At 35.0% G+C, this 12,326-nt stretch overlaps 1 protein-coding gene across 4 annotated transcripts in view; it reads right to left on the bottom strand.

Annotated features, from left to right (window-relative positions):
* LOC139693944 (uncharacterized) overlaps positions 1–12,326 on the bottom strand; it is a 108,936-nt gene that overhangs the window by 26,332 nt on the left and 70,278 nt on the right. For 3 of the 4 annotated variants that reach the window (XM_071592294.1, XM_071592292.1, XM_071592293.1), the window contains 3 exons: positions 9,581–9,660; positions 8,196–8,316; positions 6,784–6,897 (listed from right to left, as the gene is read on the bottom strand). In XM_071592294.1, the coding sequence (XP_071448395.1) occupies positions 6,784–6,897; positions 8,196–8,316; positions 9,581–9,660 (315 nt within the window). Of the gene's footprint in view, positions 1–6,783; positions 6,898–8,195; positions 8,317–9,580; positions 9,661–10,419; positions 10,548–12,326 lie in introns of those variants that run through there. The other variant, XM_071592295.1, reaches the window with a different exon arrangement.

Raw genomic sequence — 12,326 nt, 5'->3', positions numbered from 1 at the left:
CTGACATTGTATATTAGTCTTCAGACATTACCTCTTTGGGAAAAATTCGCATAGTGTTGCAGATATTTCACATTACAACATTTTTAAGGTAAAAGAATTTCACTTCCCCACAGTAAATTAGCACCAGAGCTTGATTTACGAGGCTGTTGCAAGCATTTATCAAATACCATGGAATAAACTTTTAGGCTATTGAGTCTTACGGGATCATAGAGTCAAAAAAGATATACTCCCATGAGGGAAGTATAGGAAACAGTGTGGAGAAGTGACACAGGATTTGTTGGGCATACACCTTAGTATCAATCCAATAACTTGGGAAATGGCAGATTCTTCATGAGAGAGAAGGAATATATTTAATCAGCTCAAAGCTTTGTCATGTTTGAGTATTAAGTGATGGAAATATATTTCTGAGATTACATGGTAAGATCACCTGGAGCCATACTACAAATATGCTAGAGTCAAGAAAAATTTTAAACATAGTAAAAGGTCTCCATGTAAGCCATAACATTGATGACCTTTGGTCTTGTGGTGATACAGATGATTACCGATCAATCAAAATATGAGAAAAAAGTAAAAAAAATCAAAATTAACAATTAGAAAAAATATAACTTTAAAAGTACATTCCGTATCCTTCAGTAGAGCATTCCTTGATGCGTTCGAAGGAGGAGAAAGGAAAACTGATGCCATCTCAAAATTAGACAAAACAACCACGGAGCTAGAGTATTAGCAAAGCCTAGGTTTGGACCCAAAATTTATTCCCAGTTCTGTTTTTCAAAGTTTTCAAAAGTCACAGAAAATTCACAGTTTTCACAGTTTTATTTTTGAGTGGCCACCCAGATCAAAACTTATTAAAAAGAATGACAGCAAATATTTTTTACTGAATACCCTTAGTTTTAAAATAAAAGCACATAAGATGCATATCATATTTTATATTCAAATGACCTATTACTGTAGTTAATCAAACAACCAAAGCTTTAAGTCAAATGATATTAACGGAAAGAAATTTTGGATGGATCCTGTGGGTAACATGTTTATTAGTTTTCAATTTGCTTTAGATCTCTCTTATAGTTTACACTTTCCAGCCACAGAACATTCAACAAACTAATTATATAAAATCATATCCTTTAATTTAAGCATTATTTGTTTCCAAAACAAATTGCTTGTGCTTTAGCCCCAGTGTTTAAAACTGTCCACGTTGATTTATAAATGCTTTTGGAAATTAAAAACCATGTCGAGCTTTTGGTTAAATGAAAAGATTTACTGTACTATCACTGGAAGCAAGTTGAAGCATCTTAAAAATACAAGTTTTCTGTTCTAGGCATTACAAATTCTAATCAGCTAGTGGTCTCTAATAAAGTCAGCAGGTATGTTGAGTGAACCTTGAAGGTTCCCTTACCAAATGGTGGGACACCAGTAAATTTTCTAAATAACTTTAAGTGATTGAAAGAACTTCTCATCACAGTGTAAGGTTCCAATCACAAGAAGACAGGCTAGGTATATAAGAACATTAAATACACATAATATGAAAAAATAATTGAGGTTTCAAAATAAAACACTATCTAAGTAAAAAACACTTAAAAAGAGACATAGGAGCATCACTGACAAAAAGCTTTAACAACTCTTGCACACAGCAAAGTAAAAAGAACACTCATGAAGCCACAAGCAATTAAGGAAAATTTATTATTTTGTCAACATTTTAGTTACATACTGGGTAGAATCAACACAGAGCTGAATTTATATAATTTGATTTTGATGAAATAAAATTCATTTATTCAAGAGTTTATTCCATCTGAATGATGCACATTAAAATAAGAAGGAGCATCATAACATGAAATATATAATAGGGTGGTCAAGTCATATTACAAGTTAATAGGCATGCTTCCATTTGGCCAAATTAAGTTATTTGACCAATTTTAAAGATAATTTTTGGCTTGGTTTAAATTCCATAATGACTATTTATTTCCAAGTATCCCAGGAACTTCCTATTTCTACCTTCTACTTCTTTAAAGATTATATGAGTGTTTAAATTTTGGTCCTAAGAAGTTATACATATACACCCTATAAATTGCTGGTCCCTGCTCTTTTTGGGGCACATGGGTCAAAACTGAATTTAAGTGTACAGATTTAAACGCATTGATTTATTTGCACATCAAATTAGCATATGTATATTGATTCAAAGGGAGTGGAAAGGTTTAAATTTGCAGTGGAGTACTTTTGTGGATTTTAATTAATAGTAAATAATGCAATGATTGAAATTATAAACAATTTTTCTTAAAGTATTGCTCTTATCTAAATTTAAGGGCATGACACTGATGGCACAACATTTGAGATCTTGATACTATGACATTTCATATTGATATGTTTTTTACTGATGTTACACCGAACTACATGGCTACTGTTGCACACTGCACTTTCCTAAAGAATTTCTAAAAGGAATACGCATTTTTCTTAATAGTAAGGTATTTTTCAGTTCCTTTACTATGCTTGAAAAAGATTAATTTAAGAGTTATGAACTTTGTCTTTGGTTCAAGCTAAAGTACAGTGTGACCTCTTTTGAAGTTCAACTCATTTTGGACTTCTTGAAAATCTAATTTCTTTTGTGCCCTAATGGATGACTTCATCCCATTCATTGATCTAGAATGCACACTATAACAGCTGCAATCCCTGGGCTATAGGTCAAACAAATGTTTGATCACCTGCAAACCTGACTCGCTTAACTAAGGTGATAGGTGCAAATATACAATATTTACTAAAACTATGATTCAGAGCCATCCCAAGCAGGACGACTTCTGTGCCATGAGTCATACATCAGATGTTTATTTACCACAGGACCATTTGCTCTGATCAGTAGGCAAAACTATGGGTATCCCATTTTTATGCTTCTCCTGTAAAATACCCCCTTTAGGTTTACAGCAAATTGTGGTCTGGAGGTATGCAGTAGTATGTTAACACTCCTGACTATAAATTAGGAAATTTACGGTGAGCGTCCTCATTAGCCTTTAATATTTTCCTTTCAAATTCATTTTATCCTACTCTACTCACTGGTGCCCAAGTAAAATTTTCCAGAATTCATTTCAACTCATGATCTACAACACCATTCTGGTTTCATACCGTGCAACAAAAATGGGCAATGCAATAATATGCCATTGGTAACTTCCAACATACATCAATGTGATAGCATAATATACAAACTCGTCAACCTTGAGACTAATAGGTATGCTTTCTACACTTTCACAAAAATCATAAGCACACATATGCAACATATTTTTATGGAAGATGACAATGGCTATAAAATTCACTGGCAATTTAAGTTTTTTAAAATAGAATTATCCATAAAACTCATTATGCATTAGTACAAAGTTTAAGGCATGTTTAAAAATAAAACTTATGCTATTGATAAAAATGAAAGGCTAAGACAAAAGCTGTGATAACATTTGAGCACAGGGGACAAATTATTCAGAATGTTGCTATAAAAATACAAAATAGGCCATCTTAGTTAAGAGCGAAGAGACGAGGAGTGGGATGGGGGATTGGTGTGTATTAAATACAGAAATGATGACTCATGGGGCTCAATCACTTGCAGGAAAACCGCTTTATCAGTGGTGCCTGCAGGACCAGTTGGGTGTTAGTAACACTTTGACTGGGTATGAGTGCCACAAGATAAATATAGATGGTCACTGGGTTAGGGATGAGGCATGGTGGAAGGTAAGGGTAGGCTATGACTGGCAAGAGGTATTTAAAGAAGGGTTAAATAAAAAGGGGAAGGAGAGAGAAAAATGATGTTGCAATATTGTTTTGACAGCCATCTTCATTAGGCAAAAAATGATTACTGAATGACTGCATCACATATTTCAGGGAAAAAGGCAGAAGAGGGAAGGTGGGAGTTAGGAAAGGGGATGGGGTGGAAAAGAGGGTTGAATCAGTGAGGGTAATTCGAACGGGGGAGGCAAAGCGGCTGAGCCTTGAATTTAAACTCTCGTGGGTACACAGATGAAAATGAGTTCACATGCACAAATGCATTTTCCTTCACAAATCCAAAAGCAGTTTAAATTCAGAGATAAGTTCTATTGCTCCCCCAGTTGCCAATAAACTTCAAGGATTTTGACCCTCTTCCTCCCCTAATACCCCTATCCAACTTGTTTTGTTTTCCCTTCTACCTTACTTCCCCACATTTTGTTTGCAGTCATTTAGTAATCATTTTACACCCAATGAAGAAGGCCATCGAATATGAAATTTGAACTCCCTCTTTTTCTCTCTCCTTTCCCTTCCTTTGATCATTCCTTCAATTCTATTCATCCCTCACTACTTACCCTTACCTTCCATTAGACTGCATGCATCCCTACTCCAGGGATTACCCCTTAGCTCATACCACTTGTTCAAAATGAAAATGCCACCAGCACCTGGCCCTGCAGGTGCCAATCATTGATGGATTCTCACTAAGCAATTGAGCCCTGTGAGCCATCATTTCCCTTCTCAATCTTCACCCATCCCTAATCCCTCTCCTTGTCTCTCCCCGCATCACTATTTTTGGCCATTGAAAACCTTTCCAAGAAGTAATATTCCCATTTGGCCAGAACCAGAGGTCCTTTTAACCCACACATTAATACACCTCAAGAATAGTAAGCACTATTTATGTTATCCACAAAAACATTGACTAAAAAAGCAGCAGAAAAAGCAGATTAAATGAAAGCAATATGGGCAAATTGGTATACCAAAGAAGTTAAACAATATTCACCAGGTAGGTCAGAGTCGGGTGATTTGTACCGGTAAGGAACATAATAGCTACAAAAAACTTTCTAGACTCTCATGTGTGTGCCACTGGGAAGAACAGAATCTTCCTTGATTGAAAATGATAATTATAAATTGTTGACTTTAACATTTTCCGATCCATTTCCTAAATATCTATTGTCAATTGACTATCCTGATTAAAATAATGCAAGGCTAACATAGAAGAATGGCTAATTGACTTGAGGGGAAATAATTTTCAGACATCAAAGATGATGTGGGAGATACATTTAATGCAGCAGAGTTGTAATTCAAATTTGAAAAAATTCCTAAACCACCCTTAGGCGTACAAAATAACAGCTTCCAGCAACACTCCATTTTAGCTCTTGAGAGTAAGGATTTTAAAGTTTTCCGGTTAGGTCCCTCCTACTTATTATTGATATTATCCTCCAATTAGTGCGTTACCGTGAAAATGTAAGTCCTAACTTCATCAAATGTTACCCCTTTGCCATCATGAGTAAACCATTTAAATATCATATATGTGCGTATGAAAGAGAGAGTATTAATAAAAATTATACTGGGTTAGGCATTTCAAAAAAGTGATCCCCATTTTATGCTTTTCATGAAAATTTCTGAAAAATCATCAAGATCATTTGCTCACTAATGTTCTAATTAATATGGTAAACAAGAAAATTAATTGAGACAAAACTTAATTCTGTGAACTTTCACTCTAAATATGAAAATTCAACAATAAAAAAATCAGTTTCAACAAGCAGAGAGATAACCAAATGCCAAACAATAATGATACCAGTCTTTATTGACTGACAAAGTGGTAGAAGTTGTACGACTGAAGAGAGTTCAAATTAATCCCAAATAAATTGGGCAATTAATGGACCACCTTATCACTCTGTCTCAAGCAAAAACAAACAGGGGTGGCTCATTATAAAGGATTGTTAACTATGGACCCAAGAGCCTTGACAAAGACTTTAAAACATTCTTAGACATTATTTGAACCATGTGTTACTGTACACTTATGATGGCCTTTTTCAGAAGCCACCCAGCATTTAGATACAACTGTTGCAACAAAGAAGCCAATTTAGATTTGATATAACACTTCCCCAATCCATCCCCCTCCTTTTATTAGGTAACATAAAAATAGTCAAACAAGGGTGTAACTGTAGCAGTAAATGCTACCAGAGTTCTTATTACGAGTCAACGTAAGACCAAACAAAGTAATGAGAAGGAGACTTTAATTTAGAATTTCATCAATGAAATTTTAATATTATTATTAACTTATTTCTCATTTATGGAATGGATGACTCAATCTTAAAATTGATGACTTGGTTGTTGCACAACTGTTGAAAAAGTACTCCATTATTTAGACTCCAAAATTGTCCAATATTCTAAATACGGAATATGCCAATTACGTAAATGTTTTTCAGAATAATCTGTATTTCAGGAAAAGCTTAAATATCAGTCAGATCCAAAGGTTTTTAGTAAAGGGACCCATCATAATTATGTCAATATTATGTGACATCATGAATATAAAAATTGAGACTGGCATAAACAGGCAGTCTCCTTGTGAATCCTCCATATGAGCCACCCTTGACGCATTCTTAATTATGCATTTATACTAATCCTCATAAAGCACACGTACTATATGGCACAAGGAGGCTAACCAAACAATATTCACTGAATGCTGGAAGCAATTTATTCTGGCCTTAGGCACATTTCACAAAACAGCAACAAAAAGCATGAATATAAAGATGAAGTCAAGCAATTCCTACACACATTTATAAACCTAGTAAGTTCTGAGAGATCAAATAGCAAGTACAGACAGGAAAGGATAAAGTCAGAAAGGTGTGATAGTTATGCTGATTATTATTCATTGAAAACATTGAAAACACATCAGGAAGATTTGGAATGTTTACCATTTAATTTTCAAGAATCCCAGTCCAAGTATACTATAGAACACTTAAATGCTAATTTCAACCACAATATTACTATGCAAGGCATTTATAATTATCTATATGAATGGTAAACTTATAAAAACATCCTTACCTTAATAGCAGTCTGCATAATAACATTTGTAGCATAGTTGACCCCTTTCGAGCCAAGATGTAATACTGTATGGTAGCCTTGCTCTTTTGCTCTTGCAATGTATTCATCGATTTCCTATAAAAATAAGAAGAATTATATTTAACAGCAAATAATGCACAAATTAAAAGGTTCATTAAGCGACCAAAAGATACTAATAAAAAAATGCATATGAAAGGATTAAGACATGTGCTTGTTTAATGACAAAATTTTTAATATTATGAAAAAATTGAAAAAATAAAGGAATTACAATTTGAGATTGATTCAATTTATCATAAAATTGAAAATCTCAGAACAAGATTTCCTGCTAACATAATTGTTGAACTAAACTTGGGCTTATCTTGTTTTGCCTTAGTGTATTTTTTTGAGCTACTAGTTGAAGAGGACAATTACTTGCACTTGAGGGTTTCATAAGTCCTGAAAGTCATATTTTGAAATACAGCATAGTTTTCAGTAAAAAAAAAGGATGTAGATGGAGTAAATATCTACAGCAACACAGTGATAATATTTGAGGCCCAAACAATGGACCTTGTTTTCTAAATATCACAAAATTGGCTCCAAGGCTGCTTTTACGAGCACAACATGTATTACAGACTGTTAACCAACTTGATGCCACCAACCCCCAATTTAAAACACAATCTTTATGGCCTAAGCAGAGTTCAAGAAGTCTTGAATATACAAGGCAGAAAATGGAACACAAACTTAAATTAGAAAATCGTCAATTGCTTTAAACCCTGCAGCATGCTTCCCATGTTTTAAACATTACCCTTGCTTTTGGGGGATACATAAATAAAACCAAGCTAAATGGAGGTCAACCTTCAAGTGTGTTCCCACTTGCCCTAAATTTAATGATAACTACTGACCTCACAGAACAATCTAGCAGACTCTTTCGATTGGTAAGTAGTGTATAACAACCTAACAACCACTTAGCATCCATATTCAGGACCTGCAGCACCATACAATGAAGCTTGAGACACCCAAAATGTGCACACACAACAATATAGGAAGACAAAAAGTTATTCCTTCATTTTACTCTTATTCTCTGCATCTCTTTTTTCATATTTCTACACTTCTACATTTTCTATATTTCATTTTACTCTCAATCTCTATACCTCTTCATTTTACCTATTTAAGTGAGTAATTCGTTGGTCTTATTTGATTCATTGCAGTCACCCAAATTGACTCATTCTAATGAAATGGGATTACGTTCATCACTATTTCTAAAGGGGTACAATGACTGTCAAACAGAAAAAAAATACATCTACATGTTTTAACATATTAAATAATTTGATAAAATTTTAATGCAATCCATGCAACCATTGATAAATCACCGATTAATATATTGCTAAATGAAAATTTCTATTATTTATTGTTACCTGCTCCCTATTGGTCAGCATAGGATGAACAAACTTGCGATATAGAATACTTGAGCCTTTCGTTGCAGGAGACAGTAACCAGAGCACAAAACCAATTTTGATCTCATAATAGAAAGGAAACCTGTAAAGAAATAAGCAATGTCTATCACCATACACTAAAGATGATACATAGTTCAATCACTGTTTACAGCTACAAAAACTTCATCTCAACATCTTTTTCATGATTATTTTAAATGCCAATATTTTATTAACAACAACATTCAAGGAAGATCAAGCTAACAGCATTTTCCTATGGCAGCCTTTCAAAGTATTAGAGCTTCCTGATATGATCCATTCACATATTATGGTTCAAGACAATGATTCTGGTGAAACATACTTCATTATCATTCACAATGTTAAAGGCAAATTTAGAAAAAGAATATTTCACACAACAACTCAAACTAAATCATAAGAAGAAGAGTGGTAAATAAGTGTTTGAAAAGGAGAAAATTTAATTGTACAAATTGAAATGCTAACATTGTTAGTTCTTTCGTTAGCCAATAGATTAAATGGCTTTCAATGAAATTCAACCATTAAAACACTCTTATAATGGAATTGCTATTTTTAATGTTTCTGAGACATACAGAGTTGAGTTACATAGGAAAACTAAATTTTAGTGTGGTATATGAAGTTATTATGAAATGCTTTCTGAAAAAATGTTACCCTAATCAATATATATTGGTAATGGTGGATTGGCATGGGAGAAACGATCACAATATTGCAAACAGGGTCGAAGTGCCTGTTTTTAAATTCCCAATCCCACTGCCTTCACTGTTCCCATCCTCCACCCTCACCAGATCTTCCCTCTATATTGGATGATGCAAATCAAACCTGCCCTAGCACACTTTCCAATGGAATGTGCTCATGTGCTTACAGTTGATCAACTAGAGAAAATTACAAATATTGTCTGATCATGTTGAAACACCTAAGAGAAGAGTCGAATGTCTCAGGACTTAGCAAGGCATGGATGAGTATGATTAATCATGCTGAAAGACTTCATTTCTATCAATCATACAGTCCAACAAGAGGGAAAAATAAAAATGAACACTGCATGTGATCACATTTATGTTAGAATACTCATTTTATGGTATTATGAAGTGAGCCCGCTACCTACTAAAAATATTTTTAATATAACCAATTTTTTTATTACCCATTTATTTTCATTTACCACAGTATATTAAGTACAAAAGTCAAATTCTCTGCTATTACAGCAGCCATTACTTTATAGGTGCATCTCTACTGTGATGATTGAATTCACTTTCACCATTGACAATGTAGGCAATATCATCATTACAAAATTCATTTCCAGTAGCATCATGCATTAATTAAATGCTATATTAACATACCAAAAGCTAAGAAATACGTCTGTAATGGTTTCTCCACATGTGAAGAGTGCAAAGACTATCCAGTACATCATCCATTTTACCTAGAAAAAGGAAAAATATACACATTAATCCAACTAGAAAATTAACGCCAGTTTCAAATTACAGAACTTAATTATTTTAATTTTATTCATTTCTGATGGAGGCATGAACATTGATATTGAGACTTCATACATTATTATAATTAGTTTCTTGTAGGCAGTGAAAGCAGAGTCATCCCAAAAACTATAGATTCAGAAAAGAATGAAGGAATGTTTCATGAAAGACTGAAAAAGCATTCAATACATGGGCAATGATGAAATTCGTACAATAAGTTTTTCAGACCAATATGCAAACAGGTAACCAACCCTGAGCAGCGGCAAGTACAATAACATGAATGCTTACAATGCCATGGTCATATCAAACAATATTTACTTTCAATTAAACTCATTATAATGTTGGCCAAAACCAAAATTATCATTAAAATAACTGATCTTTAGCGTAGCGATTTATTTCCTACTTCAGAATTGAGCTTCAAAATTAGTTCAAAATACAAGTAACAGCTGTAACAATAGGTCAAAGCTGTAGCATAACCATTGAAATGAAAAGGAATTCTAGGACACTATTTAATAGTTTAAATTATTCAACAAATAAATTTATTAGGTCATCAAGATAGAAAGAATTACCAAATGGTATTGCTTCAAAAGAAAATTTGATTTATTACCTAAACTTAGCTTCCAAAATTTAATAATTACTCAATATTCAATCTCCAAGAGCATGCACGTCATCACTATGTTAAAAAAATTATGCACAAAATTACGTACGGGTATAATTTTTTTAAAGCGAGGCATCGCGCAGACGATCGGATTAGAATTCTGGGGCAGAGCTCAGGAGAACCACCGGTCATTTTGTCATAAAGAGCATCCCGCGTGCGTCGACTGCACCGAGGCTTCTTACGACCCTTCGGTACATTATCCAATGTGGGTAAACTATACGGTGCCGGTGGTGGTAGGGCAGCAGGAAGAGGCCGGGGAAATGACGCGGGGGTGGGGGGTCGGGCAGGAGAAGAAGGGGTCACCTTCATGGGCTACCATGTCGCTGATGGGCAGTCATGAGCGGGGAGAGCAGGAGGAATGGTGAGCGCGGGGTGGAGGGATGGCAGACACGCTGTGAGTCGGGGCGAAGGAAAGGGAAGTGGCCAATGGAAGGAAGTGGATCCCCGCCCACAATGAGACACGCACTTGTAAAACCTCGACCTCCTCCTTGCTCCGACACAACGCGCACGACGAAGGTCGTGAACTGTCTTTGAACCTATAGGGGGTGATGAGAGAAAGAACAGGGGGAGGGAGGGGGAGTGGGGTCGCAGTCGAAGACACCTTCCCCCCCACACCAAACTGGGAATTTCCAAATATTAGTGGAAAAGCGGAGGAACACGGTTGGGAGAATGAGAGGAAAGGGATACCACCCTTTCGAAATCAAACGGTGACGAACTCAAGAATTTTGATCTCCGCATTCAGATGGTGAGGGATAGTTGTGCGAGATCACCCCGCTTCTTTAAAATCTCATTTTCTGAGTGGGAAAAAATTAAATACTAAACCGAAAAACCTAGCATCACAATTTTTTGGTGCTGGTGAAATAAAATGCAAGCACAGAACTATCATAAGAGAAGTACGACGACGACAAAGCTAGCGCTTTCGCGGAGAAACTGCAGTTGTACACACCATCTTTCAGAAAGCACCAACCGCATTAAAAAATAGCAATAGTCAAGTCAGACGGAAATACGCGCAACTTTAGCCAAATTTCAGAAAGTCAACCAAAAGTATTGAAGAGTCTTAAGGCAATGTTTTAAATGGCATGCCTTGTGCATCAAGAGACATACAATGGTTTTTCTTGTACATGAGTAGGGGATATCTATAGATGACTTTATATCATTATGGACGTACAACGTACTTGAACATCGAATATCTAAAAACGGAAATCAGAAATATACAACAGCCATCGCCCATAAACGGGATGTTCTGTAACACGTTCGCAAAGATTAAGGGCGTCATGCGGATGACAAAATCGAGGCAAACTTCGGTAAGTAATCTCTGACACATGGAAAAACAGAGATTAGGTTTCTTTTCAACAGTACATATGAGATTAAGATTTATGCATACTTGTAAAAGTTTAGCAATACTAAAACTTTACGAATGGATCCATTATTCCATAATAGAATGATGAGATAGCCCAAAGGCCTCGTCTGCAGTTCCTGGATGATAGTATGTATTCTCCAATCCCTTTAAGGCATTTTCATTCTGTCGCGATTCCTACAGGTTCGTCGTAAAATTTGACAAAGAAATCAAGGAAAAAACCAAACACGTCCAAAAGTTTAGCATACAATTGCACTCCCTACTCCAGTTAGCAAGAGTAATCGACTGTGCATCAGTCTTTCTAAATAAATAAATGATATAAATTTAAACTAGATTCAATTCTTGAGCTTTTCGATTAATACGGAAGTTCACGTAGTGACTTCTTAGAAAATTTCATTAAAATATTTATAATGTTTCAATAACCGTTCCATTTCGTATTTCCCCATTTCCATCCATCTGGAATGGGCATAAGGAAAAAGAATCATTGCCTTAACAGAAATGCGTTCGTATTGAAACATGTTTCGTGTTCCCGTGCATTTCAGATACTTTAAGATTTATTTATGCTTAATCCATCCATTTAAAACTACCAAAAATTTATT

The sequence above is a fragment of the Hetaerina americana genome, unplaced genomic scaffold, assembly GCF_022747635.1.
Source record: "Hetaerina americana unplaced genomic scaffold, ioHetAmer1.1.p SCAF_5, whole genome shotgun sequence".
NCBI classification, from domain to species: Eukaryota; Metazoa; Arthropoda; class Insecta; order Odonata; family Calopterygidae; genus Hetaerina; species Hetaerina americana.
This window is presented reverse-complemented; position numbering and strand designations above follow the sequence as displayed.